At 38.7% G+C, this 24,058-nt stretch overlaps 1 protein-coding gene across 2 annotated transcripts in view; it reads left to right on the top strand.

The window, feature by feature from the left end:
• Positions 1 to 1,109: 1,109 nt before the first annotated feature.
• Positions 1,110 to 24,058, top strand: part of LOC141912583 (uncharacterized) — a 33,400-nt gene continuing 10,451 nt past the window's right edge. The window contains exon 1 of one of the 2 annotated variants that reach the window (XM_074803872.1): positions 1,110 to 1,394. In XM_074803872.1, the coding sequence (XP_074659973.1) occupies positions 1,337 to 1,394 (58 nt within the window). In that variant the 5' untranslated portion in view covers positions 1,110 to 1,336. Of the gene's footprint in view, positions 1,395 to 22,974; positions 23,048 to 24,058 lie in introns of those variants that run through there. The other variant, XM_074803873.1, reaches the window with a different exon arrangement.

Below are 24,058 nucleotides of genomic sequence, written 5' to 3' on the forward strand. Positions count from 1 at the left end.
AAGTTTGACCGTGGAGTTAGAATTAGTTCATTCCCTACACGCGATTCAGATTTCACCAGGGAACTGTGAGACTGGGTTCTGCATCTTATGTTTTGGTGGCTGCGTAGCCTGTTGGAGTACTCAAAAAAAGAAAATGTCTCCACAAAAATAGGTATTTGCTAAGGTGAAAATAGAAAATTTCAATATCGAGAATCGAACCGGGCTACGTAGAGAAATGCGGCTATAAGTGATCGATCAGGTTTGAAAGTTTGTCTTGTAGATTAAGAAGCACGTTGTCAGTATGGCGACCAGTCAGCTGTGTGCTGACCAGTCAGATAGTCGAAACTTCATGAAAAATAAGCCACCGATCAGAAAAAAATGACCATATGAGAAATATGGGGAATAAACTGGCGCAGTGAGTTCAAACGATCAAGCATATCGTGGGGTAACATGCCATGGATGGCTGCACCTTACGGCGGCTCCTCGACTGGGGCGATCGCTATAACCTGTTGGGTTCAACCTACGAGCAATTAGATAATTGCTCGTAGATCCAACTAATCACGATCTATAGTGTAATGACCAGTACCGTGCCACATTCAACCCGTCGCCCAGCGAGCAAGCTAAAAGATGCATATTTGATTCAATTGAAATTGAAAAGTATAGAAATACGTCGATTCTATCCCCGAAAGCCGAACAGATCAATGACCGATTCGGAGCCGTTTCTCATAGTTTGAATTCTGTTGTCTTTTTTCCAATGTTTTATATTTGATCGATTTACCTTTTTAAAGAGAGAATTCATATTTCAGATATCACGGTTGCATAAGATAAGCAAATTGTATTGCAGTTTACTCAAGTTTCACAAAAGACTACCGCCCTACAAAATATGATTCGCAAATCATTTCTATATCGTCGCAATCTACGAAATGCTTTCAACTCGCCCACGACGAACAGGACGCAGAGAGACAGCACTAGCAAATATAGGCTTAATTGAAAACGGTGACATTTCGACTTTGATTGGCCAGAGACGTGCGGCCCATGCGCAGTTGATACAGAATGGAGGCGTGGTGTGAAAGAGTGGTTAGATACAGAGTCGCATTGCACTCAGATCGGCTGCGTGATTACAAGTAGCAAGTCGGAAGAGAACAAACGCCTGACGCAGACACACAAACACTAGCAGCGGTTTATATCATCGTCATAAACTTTACTCTAACTCTCAAGACAACAGCGAGAAGAAACCGTTTCAAATCTTAGCAACTTAATTCTTCGAGAAACTGGTGGTAAAAACGTAACCGACGAAAGCCATTTACGAGGACTATCCAAAGAATCTGTGATAACGAAAAAACAACAACAACAGAACATGTTACCTTCGAAATTCCGACTAGCTTTAGCTGTAACGACCATTTTATATCTATCAGGTAGGTGTATATGTCATACTTTCTGAAATTCGTTTTGTAAAAATCTTTAACGAGATCGATTTTGATTGAAAAGCAACGTTATACAAAACCGTAAATACAAACTTGCTATATGTTTTCATAACGATATGGACCCAGTTCGACATTTCATTGCTTGAAGTTTGACCGTAAGGTTCAAACAAAAATAGATTGAAGTCAATCTTTTTTTCATCATGCTTTTGATCTTGAAATAGGAAAATGTCGCTCTTCTTTACCTAATCGATTGATTTTGATTTGTTCCCTTACAAACCCGGCACACCTGCCGGGGTCTTACGTAACAAAGAATTTTGGGTTCAGCCAAGAACTGTCGAACCGAGTCATGAAGTTTGTAACTGAAGAAAAGGAAAATTGAGGTTTTTCGTCGTAAGATTTCGCAGGATAATTAAAACAGTCGATTGTCTATATCGAAATCGGTATATGTTAGAATTAATTACTACGTAATTATAAATGATTAGGTGCGGTATTATTGAGATGGAGTGCGCATCTTTTCAGTTTATACTAATCGAGTATCGTAGCTCGAAGCCAAAATTCGTCGTCAGAAATTCTGAAACAATTAATGACTTTATTTCCAATGTCATTATCGTAGAATTTCAAGAACAAATTGATTTTCATCTTTTCCGTCGTAATCTCGTTAGAGCCTGACGCATCATTTCACCCGTTTCATCGCCAGATGAGATTCGACGAGATTTTCACGCATTCGAAATCCAGATTTTAGCCGGGGTATTTCGGCAATTTTAAATTGGTCTCTCAGGCAGATAACTAATGATTAACTAATAACTAATAACGTAGTGATTAATGATAAATGATTGACAATAACCATTGATGAAACATCCTGAATCGTGTCGCCAAGATAAAATCCCAGAATAAGAATTAAAAATGAAGTCCGAAATGTATCCTTGAGTTCGTAGTTTATTCAGCACTTTTACATTTCCATGGTATTCAGTATTCCTATTAGGATTTTGTCAAAAGTCGAAATAACCAACTAGCTCAAGGAAACATTTCAGACCTTATTTTTCTTTTTATACATCAGCTGACAATCGAGAAAAAAATACCGATTACTCGACCCGCCCTTAGAAAACTAGAACTAACTTTCAGAAAGAAACTTCGATGCGAAAAAGTTTTTTTCTTTTCATAAAATGCACGAATCGGCGATGATTTTACAGTCAGTTATTACGGATGCATTAGTATTAGGTTGTCTCGCCTGTAACCGCTGTTGAATACCAGTGATTGAACGCAACACCTCACACCCCTTGACGTCACTCTGTATCAATCAGCGCTCGTTTAACGATGTTCCGATATCAAAGCATTGCTTTGTATTTGCATTGATATTTCCAGTCATCAAATTCGTGCTTTCGTTGCTAGAAACTTTTCGTAAAAGTGTGGCATGAACTCGTGGGCGGCATTTTCCAAAATATATGTTCGGAGGTCATTTCGTTAATGGCGCATATAAGAACACGGGGATGCCGCCTAAATTGAACATTAGCAACTGTAAATAATTCAACGCTTTCATATCTATCGCAACTAAAGCTGAGAAATTATTTTGCTTTTATCGATATTAACAAGAAAAAAAGCGTCGCTCACATAAATACGCGTTTGCGTATTCGTAAGTGAATTGCGGTAATTCCAGACTGTTGGAAACCAGTGTATATTACGGAAGTCCGGAATTAACAGAGAAATAAACAGCATTTTACCATCGTTTTATAGAGCGATACAATGTACATATACATGCAACAACATTCGACGTATAATTGCCTATTAATTGACGCACGTTTACTGAAAACCTCTGTCGAAAAAGAGCCCTTTCAATTTCGTTACGGCGGCAGCGATGTAAGTGGGTGCACTTAATCTTCGAGCCGTCTTACTGGTTTTTATTAAGATCTTGTCACCGGCTCTTCTCATTCTATCAAGTCGCTATATAGCGCGTAAGAGAGTTTGTGCTCTGCGTATTGTAATAGAGGATTTATGAGATTTATGTAGTTGAAATGAGTAACTACTCGTCTGTGATGCCTGAGTGAGGGTTAAATGTATACATGGGTATATGACTGAATTCCGTGACTGTTCACTGTATCTATGAATATCAAACAATTCGTCCGTCTTTGACGTAAGAACTTGTAGGTTTTATGTAGAATTTAATACCACACCTGCCTACTGAAAACTGTCACAGCGCAAAACGCTATTTTCAGCTTAAATTTCATCTCGTGCAAAGTTCGAAATATTCCTAAGGGATATGCAGGGATAATCCGGAAGATTCCCTTCTTCCCCGTGATGACTTGAACTTCGGAAAAAAAAGGTGTAAAGAATTCAGCGCTCAATTTGAACTCGAAAGCAGTTCCTTTTCCGGAACCTATTTTCCAACATCTTTTCACTCTGCTGGACGGGCGCGACGCGTCCCTATTTGATCTAGCTATGACATCGGGAAAATCTTTGTATCAATCTAGTAATCGTAGCGGGAACTGACGGTCTGTGGTCTGACAACAGGTACTATACATCAAACGAACGTTAATACCTATCTCTCTGCATGGTAGCAATCCTTCTCATTGTCACGAACAGACCAGACTAGCTATCAGCATCTGTAATTATCTGACCAATTGACAAAAACATGTTGATTATATCCAACATGGCCGTAACAGCCATATATGCGTTCTTATCATTATTATAAGGTGTCGGGTACTTAGTGTCTGTGAAGCCGTTAATCTTCACTCGACTGCACTGATATCAATATCTCTTGACAATGATAAACGCCGCAGAAAGCTACAGCTACCATTTAAAAAAAATCATGTTAAACCACAGTCAAACTGGTAACATATTTTTCCTCCTCGATGAGTGGGTTTATTCGGTGATAGTGGGTTAACTCAATTCAACTACATCAACCCCGAGGCCCGGTTGTCCAAAAGTGGTCTTACATCCTAAGAATGGTATTAAGTTGTTAGATTGATTATAGAACAAAAATGGTCTTCGATGTGGAACTGGCAATTGGGTCTAGTTTCACGAAAAGGGTCATTTCCTAATTTCTTCTCATCGGTTCATTTCATCATCGATTCAGGAGAGTCTTCTTTGTGACCCGGGGTTGAAGTTGAAAAAGGTCCCAGGTGTCTTTGGTCTACTTATGGTAATGAAAAGTTTAACTTTATACGGCGCATGTGCTGCGGCAACGAACAGACACTTTTAAAACACAGTTATCACAGGGTCTCGTTAGAATCATTTGTTTCCGACTCGTTTGGTTTCTGGGTGTCATGATAATCGTCTCTCGTCTGCGAAATTCACACTTTTCGATCGGAAAGGACTGCGACCGTTTCGGCACGTTCTTCCCGGAGAATAGAATATTATGGTTGATTGGTCTGTGAACTGAATGAAACGTCATTCGCTCGGCTAAAACTCCTTCCATATCAACGACCTTCAATAAAATTCCAATTGGCCCTGGTGTACCAATTTGTTGAGTTTTTATTCGCGTCGTTGAACCAAATCAATTCGCCCCCAAACCGATAATCTTCTGAGACAATCGTTACAAGTAAAGTAAGGCTATAAAAGGCGTACAAGAGACAAGCTTTTATACAAATATAACATATTCATGGCATGTTACCGTTACGTCGTAAGGACGCCCTTTCAATATAGATGCAAACATATTTGATTATTTAACAATTAGTTAGAATTTGAGTTACTACCTCTCGGTACTTGAAAGGGATGTTACATCAACAGTTAGTACATCGTCAATTTTGTTGTATAGGTCATTTTGTTAAACCATGATATGCGTTACATTCACAAAGGAAATGTAATTCAGACTCTACTTCATTTTCATTACACAAACTACGGACAAACGGCAAACTTCTATACCTTCCTAATTCAGTTTCGTTTGCACCACGCGAGTAACGTGTACATCATACAGAACACAAACATGCATACAGATTGCGGTAGTGTACTAGTTTTACAAAGTTTGATGAAATGGATATTGAATGACCTATTAAGTATCGCGGTTGACGTATGGTGTCTTTGTCGAAATAGGAAGATATAACCGTACCCCCGGAAGAGCGAATATGTAATCTATGTAATATGAGAGTCATTGGGGATGAGTACCACTTTGTTCTAGAATGCCCTTTCCTTCAGAATCTTCGCACCCGGTTCATTAAACCATATTTTAGAATAAGACCAAGTGCCTTCAAACTGATACAATTATTAAATTCTAAGGGCAAACAGCTCTGTAACCTGTCTCGCTTTATACAGCAAGGATCAAAGTTTCTCTAACTCATATTAAATATGTACTGTTCAATGCCCGCCTTAAGCTATTGTTGATTGATAAGTATTCGTGTATTTCTTTTCATTTAAACCGTGTTTGTATGAATTCTGTAAACTGCATGGATACGTGTAAAATGTATGAACCTGTTTTTTTTTGCTCTGTGCAAATGTAAATTTTGTGGAGCAATAAACTAATTGTAATAATTGCAAGGTTTGGGCTTCACCGACTGTAACGCGTCTGAATTTTACTGAGACACCTTATCACCTTACCTTACACCATGTGATTTTCTTAAAGTGTATGGTTGCTATGTACCTCTGAATCAATACAAGACGCATTTGTGAAGTAATTAGGGCGGTGGGCGTAATAACGATTAAAAGAGAATTCACGATTTCGATAAGAATTGATCGTATAACAAACCTAATCCAAGGATAAGGTTCTTATTTCGTCTGGTAAAAATTGCTGTCTATCTAATTAAAGTCTAAATATATTCTCTATCTAAAATAAAACTCACACAGTTCGATACATTGTCTCAATCCTATCGTCAGACTGAATAAAGAAATCCCAGCATTTCATCAACATTGTGGGATTCTTATTTCATTTAAAAACTAAGGAAAACATCGTCAAATTCGTTATCTTATTTTCAACAAAATCTATATAAAGCAAGATATGCGTCGAAATCTAAAGAAAAATAACTAGAAACCATTATATCCGGGATGTAGTAATGAAAAACGTTAAAAAATCCCACAATTGTAACTGAACTAAAAGTTGATTAAAAATCGAATTATTTCGGGTGTTAACAAGCCGTTTCTTCATTACGACTTTTAGACCAAAGAAGGGCGGCACCGAAATATTTACGTTTTCTATAAACTTTTGAGGGATTTTTATGAATGTAAGGAAGGTTTCCATTTTAATGAGTTAAGATTGAAATTCAAATGATTTAAAGCGGTTAATTGTAGCTTATCGTTTAAGCGCACGAGTTGCTTGTGTAAAAGTCGATTTAAATTCTATGGTCGCCTCGGTGAGTAGAACAGTAGTGTTGTAGTTATTAGCTTTAATTAATCATGATCAATGTCGAACTTTAATGAAGCGAAAACCACAGAGTTTTCATTAAAAACTAAATACCACTGATAAACGTTATAGTCGAACCGCGAGCACGAGGAGACGATTCGAGCCGGGTCAAGCTGGCTGGAGAACCAGACCACAGTCGAATTTAGCCTGGGCCTAATTTGAGAGCGCGTTCGCAGGTTAATCACTGACTCGTTGCTAAAATGCTAACAATACGAAGCTGTGGCAAGTGAGGTCAGTCACTTTCAGAGCCAATACACAGTCACACGCAAAATAATTTGACCTGTGCTGAAATTTGACACGGGCCTGGTCCGATACTACTGATCGGGACAAATTTGGTCAGTGTCAGCCAGTGCATTGGCGTGAACGCAAATAGGACGTTTCAGCTGTCAATCACAATTAAGAGGTTTGTCGTCTTACTGTTGATTTGATAAATAATTACCGACAGTTAGTGAAAGTGCGCATCAATAATTGTTAACTAAAACCATGCCCAGCTCGAGTGAGAAATTCCGGTTACAAATCGAGCATTTTATTCATTTACAACCGAGTCGTAAAATCTACCGGAAATCGGCCATTCCGCGCGTACTTCCGGTCCACTCGAAGCTAACGTCGATACGCCAGTGACGTCACGCGGTTACTATGTACACGCATGTGGTTACTAACCGGACGCGTGTAGTAGACACCATCCACGATGATATGTATAGTGAGAAATTTTGACAAAAGCTTTTCATTATAAAATATTATAAGGCAGGGAGGCCATATTTAAAGCCTGACGGCACTCACTAAACGAACAAATCGAAATAGCTCGTCATTTATATCTAAATAGGTTTAAATTATTAACTTGTTATTGAACACTTGAAAACCTAGCGTATCTAAATGTGGTAGTTTAATTAATTTGATTCATATGTATTTCACCCGATAAGGGGATGTGATCCCGCGAAAAACGTTTACTGGTTTCAATAAACTGTTTATACTCATTAGAAAACGAGGTTTATATTGTTATCGCTTCAGGAGTTTTTCACGGATTCATGAATTCACAACGCACTCATCACACCCGCACCGCGCACCCAGGGAATGTGCATTTTTCGAATCAATAATATCGATGCGAAACTGAAGAAAAACAATTTTGATTTTATGCTAATGTAATAATGCACGTTCAGTCATCGCGCTGACAATGTCTCAATATTGTTTCCTATCTGTGTTTGACCTCCGACCCGATTTTCTTATCGTCTGTTGCGGGTAGTTTATACTCTCTCAACACGCCGCGATACCCGACAACGAAAATATGACAACCTTTTTCGTGCGCGGTTCCAGTCTTAATTAGGAGTCGAATGCAACGCCGATCTCTGCTGTAACGCCTCGCTTATTAACCAATACATCAGAAAACAGTTCATTTACCCCATAAATCTTTTCCCCGGTTTTGGTTGTTTGGTTTTTACGCACGTATTGAAATAACAAGCGCGACTGAGTGATTCAAAATGAGCCGTTTTCGTCAATGCTTAGGTTCGAATACCGGTGGTGTCAGAGTTTCTTAGTCGAAGGTGTATCTCCTTTTAATCGGGAAAAAGCCAGCTGAAAACTGCTGATAATACACTCTGAGTGAGTTTGAGGCATGTGAAACGTTATAATTCTAGATCCTGTACAGTTGATGTAATGTGAAAAAGTGGAATCTGATCGATCTGAATCCGAAGATGTAAGATTGACTATAGAACTAAGATGGTCTTAAACTGGTCTTCTTTCTTCACTGGTGTCCCTCCCTTTAATCAGGAAAGGCACCTCAAAACTGCTGATAGTATACACCCTGCGTGGCGCTCAGCGGTTTGAGGGGTGTGAAACGCTAAAATTCTAAGGCCCTGAACAGTTTTGATATAATGTCCAAAAGTGGTCGTGAATGTGAACGATCTGAATCCGAAGATGTAAGATTGACTCTCAGAACTAAGATTGGTCTTAAACTGGTCTTCTTTCTAAGCCACGATCGCTACCCCCTACCTTTGTTTAAAATCTGACGTAAATCATTAGAAATTAACTGATTTCCACTCGGAGACATAAACCAGATACTGTGCAAATGGCCCAAGAAGGGTCGACTGACTTTCTAACCTAAGGTTTCGTAAGGTTTTATAAAAGGTTTATTTTCCAGGTAAGAAGCCTCATCGCATTATTGATAAGTTGACGACGTGACCTTTCGTATATTAAGAAGAGCAGGTTACGTGTACTTTGAGCGAGTAATTTCGCGTTAACGACAATTATGAGTTCAGAGGTAATAAACCTGTGGTGTATTTTAATTACTCGGTGTGAGTGCTTTGTTTAGTTTTCACGGATCGCTCCTAGCCGACGGCGTCTGTATTATTTGTCACGCGTTAAGTTCTAATGTAAATATAAAAGGCAATCGAAAGATCGACAGCTTAATATCGAGTCAACGTTTCGTCGAGAATGTTTGCATTTTCCGTTTAATGACGGAGACGAAGCGACGATGATGAAATCAATCGGCAATCAGACGATCTTCGAGTGGTCGCGTGTAACCGCATTCGATGCCAAGTGGATGCGCGCTATGTCCGTCAAACAGATCTTATATACCTAATTGGAGGCGTGAATCGACATTTTAAGAGTTCATATCTCGTCGAAAAAGATGCAATTCAAAAAGATTCTGAAATATTTTCAACACAATTCTAAAATCAATGAATATCAGGAGGGCCAGCGTCCAGAGTGGTCGCTTCAGTTTGATCGAAGAATCATTTTATTTCAACTACTCAAATGGAGTGTCAAAACCTACGTTCAAATTGAAACTGGGTCCAGCATATCATTCACCGACATATTACAAATGATAACCCGGGATAATTGTAATTTTGAAATTGTTCTTTTTTTAATCGGATATGGAATTACAGATATAGATGTATGGTCGGTCGGAAATTACAGAAGCTTTTCCACTAATGAAACACTATATTTCGCTTTTGGGCGTCATTTTGGCCTTCAGACGCAAACGGAATAAAGTAAATAATTAACAGCGATTCCTATTGACGGCCAAAAATTACAGTTCTATCTATAAATTACGAACCGCGGAAATTAAACCTTATAACTACGTAATATTCTCTTCTACCGATTGAAAAATAAATATTCATCTTCAGAATCGAGTTGCGTAAAGTCAAACGATGATGTGGCACGCGTGGGTGAATACGAAAAGGTCGCACTACATTCCGGCGCCGTGATTTAGCGTTATGACAGATCACGTGGCCCGGCGCTTGCTCGCCATACATCGACGGGATTCATTAGGGCTGGATGATGATTCCGCGTAGAGATCATTCTCAAATCGATGAATAGATTTCTCATCGTATAAAGCGAGAATTTTAACGTCGATCTCAATTAGTTTAAAAGATCTCATTGTCGCGAGTGAAATTCGCGATTTCTTGCGCAAAACGTTGATTCGATTTTGAAATAGGAACGATTTCTTTGTACACGCTAAACGTAAAGGCAGTTTCGCACTTTCTACTTGTAAAATTCTATTTGCTAATTTGTATAATAAATGAATCTTTAGTAAAGAAGCGACGCAGCGCGCGAGTTACTCTTCATCCGGGGGATTCGAAACATTACTCGAATTCCATTAAAATAACGTAAAATTTGACATAAAATATATCATATATAGGTTTTTTAAAAAGTAAGATTTATTACGGTATAATTTTTTATTCAAATTACAAGAATTCATGAATTAAGATAAATGTAATTTTCTGCCAAGAAAGTGCTAATTAAAACCGACAGTACATTCGTGATCGCGGCAGTCTCTACTGTGCTGGATATTTCGCTTTTAAGAATATTCTCTAAACCGATTAAATTGAGATCTATCAGCGCGATAACTAATTAACATAAAAACGCATAGTTCATTATACGATTAAAACTTTAATCGGGTACAACAAGAATGAATTGTCGCGTGTATGATACGCATTATACGTCACCATTACAACTCTGAAGTCACGATAGGTAAAACACAATATCCGTGTTGACGCGATGAGGAGAGAATCCCACAATGATAATAAAAAGTCCGAAAATGAAACTTCGAGATAGTAGTTTATTCAACGTTTCGACTATATCCTAATAGTCATCTTCAGGAATAATTATTCCTGAAGATGACTATTAGGATATAGTCGAAACGTTGAATAAACTACTATCTCGAAGTTTCATTTTCGGACTTTTTATTATCATTGTGGGATTCTCTCCTCAACTCTGAAGTCATTTTGAGGACCAGCATTTGCGACTTTTGCAACCATCCAACCCCTCCCCCCGTGATATTGACCTTTGACCTTTCTCCCGTTTTTGGTAAGCGCCATTCATAACGTTTCTACTATTTACAAGGTGCTTAAGCCTATCCTACATATAAATCCCTTGTTTCTCATCACACGTATAACGCATATACACGTGAAATATATAGATTCTGAGCGCAAAGACGTCGAGCGGTACTCGCAATTAAACTACTGGCTCTAAATCGTTTCATTGTCCATGATTAAACTATTTCTAACGAATGAATTTCGTAGTTTTCCTGTAAAACGTTGTTGAATGATTCATCGATCATTGATGACGTCGCATCCGTCGTTGTCCATTTACGGATTGCATCTAGTCGAAACATGTTCGGTATCGTGTTGTCTTAAGAAATTCACCAGATATCTTGGTTTTGTCGATCGGCGACGAGCGAACGAGCGAGCGAGAGAGCGAGTCGGCGCTGTCGTTTCCCGAAGGCGATTTTACTAGATTCAAACACGAGGGAATGAGAATACGCCGAGTATTGCACAGATGTGATGATACCCGAGGCCCTGAAATCCGTCATCGTTGAGGCGCGATTCAATATTCTTAAATTTAACGCACACGCAACACATTCCAAACCCGACGGTCAAATACGAAACGGGTACGTTGCTGCAGTCAATATTGAAAAGAGATTTCTCTATCGAAATGTGTTGTTCTTTAACTAATACTGCACTAGTAAAATATTCAAATCCTCAGTAATCTCGTTGAAGCTTGTGGACAGGACCAAAGAAAAAAAATCAAAAACCATCGAAATCTGACGGGATTGATTTCGTGGATTATCGAATCTTTAAATCAACTATTGCATAACTGCCGATGCCAAATTATCTCTTATTGAGCTAATTCTTCGAAACTTTACGTTTTAAAACGTTGTTTTTAATTGATGTTTAACCGAATGACAATTTTTCATCCACGAATTTCAACATGATATAACAGTCATAGTTATAATGGTAATATAGCACTCGCTTTTCAATTCAAAAAGCCTTTTACTCCGTGAACTGCTTCAAAAGCATTTAACACAAAATAGAAATTTAAGAAAAACAGTGGCGAAATTAACACCAAAGTGATGTCGTCATGCTAGTGTTAAGTGCGCGCTGCAGAACGCGTTGGGGAAGTTGTTCGTATAAGCCACGGTTGTGCGGGGAAACCGAGGTGCTCTAGAGGCCGAGAACATTGATGATGAAAATCAAGGTTTCGCATGGCTAAATTCACACCGATCGTATGTTTATGTTTATACGTGTATCTATCTATCTATCTATATATATATATATATATATATATATATATATATATATATATATATATATATATATATATATATATATATATATATATATATATATATATATATATATATATATATATATATATATATATATATATATATATATATATATATATATCTCAACAAAAGCAGCCGAAACAGTTTCAATTACGAAATAGGAAAAAATAGAATCCGATACGAACCGGACTGATAGAAAAACCTGTTAGGTGCGCCGGCGCACGGAAATGAAACGACATGACGAATTCCTAATGAATTTTTGCTTTCTAAAATGACACTTCACACAGACCACGTTTCGCTGAAGGACGTTTATAAACCGCCGTCACTTAATGAAGTTCCGGTTTAGGTAAGGTGTACATTTATCGATATATGCGGAGAGTGAGGAAGGACGAACTGGTTAGAAGAATACCGGTTTTCTGATCTCACTCTGTCTGAGATTTGTTAGCGGTTTCGATATATCTTATTAAGTGAATTGATTTGTAAGCAGCTTGATGTCTAGCGGTCTACGCAAAGACGGCCGACTAACGTCTTAAGCCGGATCCGCACTAACAAAGTCACACGGCGGACTAACGTATACAAGCCGGACTCGTACTCCGGACTCGATCATCCGGACTAACGTCTAAAAACCGGACCCGGACTCAAAGTATGACTGACACATATATCCCCCAAGTTAGTCTACCTGAAAATTCATCGAAGTTTATCATGGTCGTGTGGTTTCTGTTTAAAGCGGGCGGCAGAAAACCCGTTATTATTTATGGGGTTAAGAAACTCGTAATCCCGGCGCGTCGTACAGTTCGGTTTTGATATCGTTGTGGCGCGGTTTATCGGTTTAACAGTTGTCTAGAGCTGTCGCGATCGACGGAAAGATGAACCATGACTCCGTATGACAGCCGGCAATGCGCGCAACTAATATAAAATTCAAACGCTGGACGCGGCTACTTTTTATTGTCGCTGTCGTATCGCGTACGTGGCGCGAGGAGTCACAGCCCTCTCAGAGAGTTGTTAACTAAACGAGAAAACTAACTAGAAAGTTCATTGACGCTTTGAGCAATAGCACATATTATATATTGTTTAGGATTATGAATAATACGACGATATGAATTACCGGTACATTATATCAAGTCGGATCCTGTTACATTTTTCTTCGTTAGCTTTTATTTCAATATCATGTAACATTTGAAAATGAATATCAATTTCACGGATCAACGTAAGTTATTTGCGTGCTGAATATATCGATAATTGAATTGAATTGGCCGGCAACCAGTCTAGCCCCGATATATTGATGATGTAGTGCACATCATCTCAAAAGTAATTGTCTAAATTTGTAAAAAAGAAAGAAAGAAAAGAGTCGTGAAATATAATTGATTACAAAATGAACGCCAAAATCCATAAATGTAACTTTGGGTCTGTTTTTACGAAATGGTTTGACTAAGTTTGAATAATTTTTGAATGAATTCCAGAATCGTTTCAGTCGGTCAAACATGGAAATGTCTTTGTGAAATCTAATCGATCTAAATCGTTCTGAAATTACTCATTGCAGTCAATATACGTTATACGATATACGATTTACGATATACGACATACGACGTAGAACAAAGGCAGCGCGACACATCTTATTATCACACGATTTGTCTTCGTCGTCGTTTCAACAAATGACTTTACTTAAGCGTTATCGTCGGTTCATATTTAATTCACGACCGACATTCTTTTCATGTACAGATTATCATTTTGTCTGGTTACGAATGATTGCGTTGTGCGCGCCCACCAGTCTAGACGCGGATAGTTGAGTTCTTGTACCCCCTCATTTAGCAAGCACCTGCCCAGCATTCCCGATTTAGTATTGTCTTGTTTCTCATTTATAACTTCTTCCATTTCCACATCAGTTAAATCTTACCAGGTTTGTGGACCGAGTTCTGCAATTCTGTATGTTTAATTTGTCTCTGGGTCCAGTTCCACAGTTATGAGTTTAATTTGACTCTGGATCCAGTTCCACAGTTGTGTGAGTTTAATTTCGCTCTAGACCCAGTTCCACCAGATACGTGGGTTTGATTTGACTCTGGATCCATTTCCACAGTTGTGTGAGTTTAATTTGACTGTGGATCGAGTTCCATAGTTGTGTGAGTTTGATTCGACTCTTAATTAATCCATTTGTTAAATTTATCACTGCATTTTAACAATAATTCCCATGAAAGAAACTGCTGACATTTCTAGTTGTAGCTCATTCGACTCGCGGTTCTTGTCGAAGGACCGAGCAATACTTAAAAACCGACGACAACTGAAATTCAAACCGCCTTCTTCAATTTCAAACCGTAAAATGAAATTGATTCGAGTTGAACTCACCGAAATTCGAGTGAATTTTTTATTCGATTTTGAACGATTGAATCTCGAGTATTTCGAATCGTTAATAACTTCATTAGATAGAATTTCACAGAGCTCTTCTATACCGCGCGTGGGTGACGAAAATTAAAAACCGCTAAATAACTTCACTTTTCAAATGATTCTTCAACCATTGAGTAAGATAGCTATTAGAAATACCGCTCATCAAGAGATTTCCAGTTGCCACACTTGAAAATTCTTAATCCTACACGAGCGCGTCACTACATATCGATCTAAAAATGAAATCAAGGATCTAGTTCCACAGTTTGGAGTTAAGATTTGATAGAGTTAAAACATTGAAAATGAACTAATTTTAACTCAGAGTCAAAAACTGTCAAAATGTGTAACCTGATCCTGGAATCAGTTTCCAAATTGACTCTGGAATTAAAATTTTAGTTAATTTCCAATTGTTTTAACCCGAGTCGAAATTGCTTAACCGAGAAATGAAATTATCTTAACGTTTTATAGTTAAACTTATCCGAGAATTTTCGAACTAATTCCAGAATTTAAGTTCAGGACACTGTTCAACAGTGTTTGGTTTAGTTCATTTCCAAGCAGTCAAATCTGAACTCAAGACTGCGGAATAGGGTCTTGAATATTTCCAGTACGATACATATAAACGCACGTAGATATATAAATAAGCCGTTTTTCAGATTTGCGGTGAACTGTCACACCGGTTTCCACGCGCTCCATAATCTAACGGGAATAATACATAAACTGCTGTTCGCTGTCCTGTGGGATGCGGTTATCAGAAAAATCCAGGCAGAACCTAACAGCCACGTATGTAAACCACGTGCGTTTTTTGTTAGCACAAACCCCGCCGAGATGCCGTCGTATCTTGACTGTCCATCTCAGGTCGCGCTGATAAAGCTGATTCTACCGAATTCAGTTGGGAACTTGCGTCATCCAAATTATATAGAACCACTTGTGGCATTAAACCGACGGATATTCATTCCTACGAATGCCCTGACGAAAACACGCCGTACATCTTAAGACTTAATTATCTGTAATATTTTTCTTCAATTGCCTAAGACGTATTTTTTCGCTGAATTTTTTTCACAACGCTTTTTGAATATGGTATCGGAAGCACCAGACAGTGCGTGTGTATGACCCTCCCTACGGGTCCTCTATACCTGATCGGTAAAAACCAACCTCAGACCCAGACGAGTAGTTAACACTGGTAAATGGGGCCTCTTAAAGGTGTGTGGATGTCACACGTGGACGTCACGTTGACGTTGTACATCTTCACACGCGTCATTTCGACAGTCAAAAGACTGATAGTAGCGTTAGAAAGTTTTCAAGAAATATATCAGAAAATAATATGCGATTTCCGAGATGATAAGTATCAAAATGTGCTGAATCTAGTTCCACAGTTGTGAGTTACGGCTTGAAAAAATCATCAAAAATCAACTACAGTCAAAGTCATTCATAATGCCGCTGCTGGGACCGTTGAATACGAATTGGGTTGCGCAAATTCGTCAAAAATGTTGGTGTTTTGTGATCAGTGGCATTAATCAGGATAGCAGCGTTGTAACAAGCATTGATCGTAATCTTAACTCCGAGTTATTGTGGAGTTGGATTCAGGTTTTGAAGATCACTTTCAATCACACGGTAGCGATCCTGACACCCAGAAAATAAACCCTAGATCCGCCCTTGCAATGGCGGTCGTTATGGCTATTTGCTTCAGTTCGGTCAATATAACCAAAACAGTCGCTTTCCACATCCTAGATTGTCCCGTGCTTAGTCGCGTTATATGTGTCCACGTCCCGAGACCGCATCACAGAAGCTGCAGTCTATCAATAGATAATCTTAGACACACTTTCCGTCCAGCGACAAATCTAAATCGGATCCAATCGACTGAGATTTGTGAATGTCGCTCTGTTTATTGCTGACATTAAGGGATGGTGTTGCGGTCAAGATAACATTAAATAACTGCTGATAACGCGCGCAACTTTATGGGTCTTGATACGCGTTAATATCTATTTTTAAATATTCTTCTTACAGACGGAGGACATTTTGATACTCATGTTTATGTCCCTTTTCAATGATGATCATCCGTAGGTTATCCAGTTATCCAGTTATCCAGTTATCCATTTACTTTTTAGAATCAATACTAATGAAACAGATGGCGAATTACTCATCTGCAAATGAGACAAGTGTACCGATTTGACACCAGGTTTAACTCACGATATGCAGCATCCGGGAATCGAACCCGGACCTCGTAGACGTAAACCAAATTCAATTCAATTTATGGTTACTTTACCACAGTCTCACCTAGATATTTATGATGCAAGGAAAACAGTGATAAAATTACGAACAATTCTAATATTGAGTTGTATTTTAACGTCACAAGGTGACCATGCTAACCATTAGGCCAATAGAACCATAGACTAGAATGATTATATATGTGTATTTGGCTCAATGTCGTATTGCGAAAGATCAGGCGCGGACAAAATACGATCGACGATAAATCTCGTGACCTTGACCGACGTAGTGTGATTTGTATGCGTTTAAGATTTGGAATCGCCGTGTGACGTCAGAATGAGAGAGACGCTCCGATAAACTGTTTGTACAGTGTGTAGGAAGGAGGCGAGACTCGAAAAGCGAAATCGAATTCATTTCGACAACGGCTAAAAATAAAATCCCATTAAGGTTATGATAGAAGACTCACTCGCGCCGCTACAGCAAAGATATTTCGATGGTTTAAGAGTTTAAAGAGATTTAAGCGACTTTGGACTTAAATCCATCATCATCTGGAGACAAATGCGACGTGAACGCTTTCACTCGCCTGACAGGTTACTGCAGAATATCTATACCCGATACAATCAATGATTCAAAGATTACGTCGAAGCTTCCGTATTTCGATACGCTTCAGAGCAGGTTATAAAAACACTCAGTGAAAAAAAAATGCCACAATTACATAGAAAATCTAAGAGAATAGTAACGTTAAAACTGAATTCTATTAACCATTTTCTAAACCGAATGAAAATATAGATTAAATTGCGTCGAAGCGCCATATACCATCTTAATTTTGAAAATGTCTCATAGAATTGAGTCTAAACGTCACTACTCTCTTAGTTTTGAAAATGTCTCTTAGCATTGAATCTAAACGTCACTACTCTCTTAGTTTTGAAAATGTCTCTTAGCATTGAATCTAAACGTCACTACTCTCTTAGTTTTTGAAAATGGCTCATAGAATTGAATCTAAACGTCACTATTCTCTTAGTTTTTGAAAATGGCTCAGAGAATTGAGTCTAAACGTCACTACTCTCTTAGTTTCTGAAAATTGCTCATAGAATTGAGTCTAAAAACTGCGTTTCCACTTAATCGGTTTTGTTCTGTACGAACGAGACAACTAGACGACTCGCATGCCAGTGGTCGTTCTCCTCGGTATCGATACGTCGTCTAATTCGTCGTCTTTCTCTAACTCCGGGGACTGTTATTAAGGAGCTCGTGTATACAATGACTGACACTACGCGTTCACCTATTAAGATACATATATCTCAACTATCAACTACAAAGACGTCACTTGAGGGAGAATTGTTCGCCGTACTTCCGCCGGTACTTGCGGGCAATGGCTGACTTCCGATTGAAAACGTCGATATTTTCTACCAATATTCGGCTTCCGACGACTAGCGATGTGTATATATGCGTGTTGCTGGCTGCTCGCTTTATCCGGTGCAGTAAAAGTGAATCAACGTTAAGGGGAATGAAAAGGTGGCTTCTCCCCAGGGAAAGATGACTGATACATGTTAGGGTATAAAATTTGCCGGGGTAATAATACCGAAAATGTAAAGCGCTCTCAACTTATCAACTTTCAACATGAACATTGTGAGAGCGGACCCTGGTGATATCCAAATATCTTCAAGGTCCAATCGATCAAAAGTTGATCACCTTTTCGCCTGTCAAAAGTCTCAGTACTAGTCTGTGTAGTAGACTCCTCTTGCCTCAGACCTGATGGGACCGAAAGTCCCCGAAGAAAGCGATTTGCAGGGTGATCGCAGAGATGATGGGTTGTCATTTCATGAATAAGAGTTGGGAAATTTCAGATATTTCGTCCGGGGTACGCGAGTCCGAGGCACACAATAATCCGAGGCAATCGGCCAACGGTGTTATCTTAAATTTTATGTAAATTCAATTAGCTTATTTGCATAAATTGGAACGTAAATGATTAGGACCGATTTACGTCAGAATTCTGATTCCACGATATTCACCTGGTATTTACATATTTTGCTCGTTTTGGTGACGACGAACGCGCAGTCGCAGCGGAGCTGATTATTTCAACAAAAATATCAATGAAAAATCACCGAAACTGCAATAAATCGAATAGTACAATATAACCGTGTCTTAGCTCCATAAGAACGCATTAAGCTAGTCGCTTTTTGCCGCTTTAAATAGCGCGGAAACAGGTCCGTAGAAAACGCTTGATTTTCAGCGATCAATTTCCGAGATCGCGCTCTTTTAATAATCTTTGAATTATAGACCTATCGAGTCGTACAATAAACGACGATATATCAGGGTCGAAAATGATCCGTGAAAAGCGATGTTTTATCGATACGCGAATAGATCAAAGACCCTTTAGTTTCTTTATTGCCGAAACTAATGGATTTCAGAGCGGAGGAGAACCAGTTCTTTTGAACGATGAATCTAGAACTGTAGCTATAGATGTTATCGTGGCTAAAGGCAGAACGTAAATTATTTTCAATGATAGATTTTAAATGATGGCTTCTTTTTGTTGGTAGTGTTTACGTAAACTAGGTGTTTAAGCAGAAAACTGTGGGATTCAGTAATCTGATATGGATCGTAGACGACAAGCAGTCTTGAGTTGATTTAGAAATAGAAATGAACCAATTGTTTCTAACGTTTCGGTCATAATACTCTTCTCGGGCCAGTCGCTCAACGCCATTTTCAACGATGACTTATTGTGCAAGATATATATGACAAGTTGCTTCAAAGCCTTCATATGATATCACATTTTAATGCATTTGGTTAATCATTAATTCTGTACAAATTGCACTTGAAAATAATTCATATCATATCATATCATATCATATCATATCATATCATATCATATCATATCATATCATATCATATCATATCATATCATATCATATCATATCATAAGTTTTTGTATAAAATACGAACGTTTTAAGTTATTGCACAGTTCGACTAATGAGCCAATGATCAGTGAATAGAGTTTATTACCGGAGTGAGAAACTGAAGTCGTCTATGACGCATGAATTTGAAAAAGAAGTTATCACTCAACCGAACGTCGGGTGACACCCTCTACCTCCCTCATCTTCTTTCCCTCTCCTTCTCTTTCCCTCTTCTCCTCTCTCTTCTCTCTTGTCCGTAAATGTTATCCAGAAAGAGATAGTGAGATAAGAATTCTGATTTGAACTCTAAATTGAGTAGTCACCGCAGATTAAAGTTAAGTCGAACGCTTGCCACGTTTCTTCCATGGCTAATTCTTTGAGATTATTGAATTTGGTTTAGAAAGGCTTTCCAATCAATGTTTCTCGGTTGGAAGGGGATTTATTTTCATCTTTGAAAGTTTACCGCGACATGTCAGCCGTTCGAAAGGCAATCGATACGCGGGTGCGTGCGCGTGTATATGTTCTGTCGTATGGATACAAATCATCCGAATCCGCTTTATTCTAGTGACTGCTTTTTATCCCATCTTTCGATTGCAGATACTCTGTCTTCCTGGCTCGATTGAGATGGCGCTTGACTTGATTGTAGGTTCGAACCCCGATTAACCAATGCTATTTGTTCACTTATTATATCAACTTAGAACCTAAACTTAGATAACTTAGAAACTAAAAGAAAATATCACTCTAAAAAAATTCAATTAGATACAATCTGAATTTGCATCAAACACTTCGTCAATGATACGTAATTTAAATTCACCTGGAAATCTCAAAATGTTAAAAACCTCACACAAGATTATGAAATGTTTCGAAATTTGGCAGAAAAAGTTCACGTGTGTAGAAAATCTACGCGCATTCACCAACAGCAGCAGCAGCAGCAGCAACAGCAGCAGCAGCATCATCGTTCGAACTGAAGATAACCTGCAACACCGTGGAATAAAATTGATGACGACATATAGATTACTTATTGTCGTCGTGTTAGATTTACTGACGGTAAACCAACCTTGCAAACGTCTGTCACAATCTCTGCGATTCATTAACTCAAATTGATGACGGATCATAGTATAGGCTCCACACGTCCTTGCTTCGATGAAAACCCACGCCTCGGACAAAACGTATATTAAGTCCGAGGTAAACGAAGTCAGAGGTCAATATATGAAAATACGTTAGGAGGTCAGAAAAAATCATTTCGTTCTTGTCCGAATCGGTCAAAAGTCCCGAGTTGAACCTATCCTAGTAAGACGACGTTTACCGTATTCAGGTAGATTTACCTGTATTTGAGAACTGGGTCTATTTTCAATAAAATAGATGTGCAATATGATGTTGACGGTAGATACGATTGTGATTCTACCAATCAATCAATCATTAACCGCTGTGTTCAGACAGAGTAATTTCAGCCTGGAGACACTTCCCTGTATTTACCGTGTGGCTACTGTAGCTATAATAACCAGGTGACTTTGCCGACAGTATCTACAGCCTCATCAATGGTCGATCTGGGGTCAGAACCAGCCTTTTGCACCCCAAATAAGCAGCGTTTTACATCTCAGTACGTTTCCAAATATATCGCCGATATAGAAAATAAAAAGAGTTGATTGAAATAGAATAGTCCGTACACTCGTGGGGAATAAATGATAACTTTAAAAACCCATACAAAGTTCAAAAGACTGGCACACCTGACGGTGGTCAGCGAGAGTTCGAAACGTTGTGTCTTATGATTTTATTTTTTTGATGACTTGCAGTCTTAGTTTATACTTTGTATATAGTGGATTTTAAACCTACTAGTTCATTCAAATATTAACGAAAATGTCTTGACTTGACAAGTCTTGACTGCACCTTACATACTATGTCTCGTCGCAGGTTAAGTTACATTATGTTGGAAGAACCTTGGACGCCTTCTGTTATGTCCTAATAATGACAAGTGGGAATTTTAGCATTTGCAAAGTAAAAGCTACCTCCACGCGGCATCTAAACCTTCACGCGAGAAAGTGTTTAAGTCAGTTAATAACTGCACAAAGTTCTAGTTTCAACAGTTGCCGAGGGTAGAAACAGGTTTACTACAACCGCACAACGAAGAGAAGTGGGTTTCCGGGTTCGCGCGACAAGTCGATATTACATTCCGCGTTACTAGTTGACCAAACAGTTCAAATAGAAAACTTCAAAGTACAGCAGCATCGGCAGCAGTAGACATCTCTTCAGCATTCGATCCGTCCCCTTCATTGACTTGATACACAACTTCCTGGGCCAACTTCGGTTTTTGGAGTTAGCCGACTATAGTCGAACTAAACGAAACCGAATGCCCGTTAGTCGGAACACGTGAATTATCAATAACGTTTTATCTTGATTTTAAAAAGCACCCAAGCTTTACAAAAAGTCGAAAAAATGAAAATAATTTTAAGAGGTTTTTCTGAACCTTAAAAGTGTGTGTATAAATCAATTCAGTGCACCATGTCCTGTTGAAGGCCGCCGAACACTTGACAATATTTCATTTCAGATACATTTCATTCCTGACTGGTTTTTCTAGTGTTTAGCATTATTCGGTATTCCTGCAGTGCGTGGGCTCAGGTGCTTCTCAAGCCCGTGGCGACCACGACCATGATCTAACAAGTAGAATTCTCGTTTTCCCAGAAATGCCCAACTTCCCGAAAGCTTTCCAACCCGCGCGTTTATGAGTACCGCAATTAGCCTCTTTTTTATAAATTATCTTAGATATGCCATAATAAATAAAGTATTCAATGGATTTCACAAACTCGAGATAAGCCGCAGATGTTTTTATTTACAAAATATATCCCCGGGGTAACAGTCCTTGGTGTATCTTCATGTTGTCATCGATTCTCGTGTGCAATATAAACTATGAAACTATGAGCTGCTTTCGGCTTCGCTTTTTAATTAAAACAAACGATGCTTCAACGGCTGCATAAATATACAAGCCGCACTGATGGTTTATCTACCATAAGAAGTATGAAAAACTGGATAAAATACAAGCCAAGAAAAATTTCCTATTTGGTAAATTGGGATTCGAACCTGATGACATCGCGAGAATGCCACGACTATATACCGGTTCCACATTATAGAGGGCATTGCCTTGATTTCGATATCAGCCAATCAGAAATCACGTTACATTTTAGCCTGGAATATCCAGTTCATTTCCATCCATGAATTTGCCTGTACACCCGTTGGCGCTAACATCCATGGCGAACTTCGGTTATCGGAGTTAGTCGACTAGTCGAATGTCAGTAATAGTTATTGAGCACGGTCGCTGTAGTTCGAGTCTAATTCAAAGATGGCCGACACTGTGAAATACGTGCGTTCGGTGCGTTCGGTTATTAGTTAAGTACGAAAACCAAGTTCGCCTTGGCTGTGCAACTACATCGCGCACGGGGCCTATTCGGACTTGGGGTCCATGAGTAGGAGTCTCGCGATGCGATCAGGTTCGAATCCCAGCCGAAGTGGATGGAATAACTGGGGTGTCTTCCAAACAACGAATAATTATTCTAAAGCTTTTTTTCTCAATTTCACATTTCAATCTCGATCGAGCGATTCGTGTAGCTTTTATTGTTGAGCTGACGATTTCCTCTGAAATAGAAAGCCCTGATGACTATCTATAAAACACGTTTCATCCCGTTCAATAACCGCCTCACGCAGTTTGCGTCCGCGATCTTCAAAACACGTTTTAATTAAAAATCAAGTACAGCAAAATGATATCCTTGAAAGCCATATGAGGAGGAGACTTAGTATTGAAACTCAGAGGATCAATTTTACTTCATTTCGCGTATAAACATAAACAGAGGATGCATACAACATGTATCTTCTATATGTATATATATACATATATGTTGTGTGTGTTCGGGGACACGACCATCTCCATTATAGAAACCATTTATTTCACATTAATCCATTCACGCAATTCAAGTATTAAGGTCTAGCCTATTCACATGCGGATGAATTCCTGAATCAGTATCGCAATAATAATACCAGTGTATTTTGATGTATATGAATACATCCTCTACAAACCCAGAGCCAAATTTTGGTCCGATTACCTTATTTGAGAATTACGCCTATTTTTGGGTTGCCAACATTTTCCCCCAAAAATTGTCCAGCTGGCTGTACCTTGGAACTCAAATGGCCTAAAAATTCGGAACTTTGGAATTTCGATTTGAATTATCAAGTCCTAAACCATGCTTATTGCCTTATTTACGCCTAATACCGCCATTCTAGCATGCAATGGTCTAGATGTAATGGT

Source organism: Tubulanus polymorphus, chromosome 11, assembly GCF_964204645.1.
Source record: "Tubulanus polymorphus chromosome 11, tnTubPoly1.2, whole genome shotgun sequence".
NCBI classification, from domain to species: Eukaryota; Metazoa; Nemertea; class Palaeonemertea; order Tubulaniformes; family Tubulanidae; genus Tubulanus; species Tubulanus polymorphus.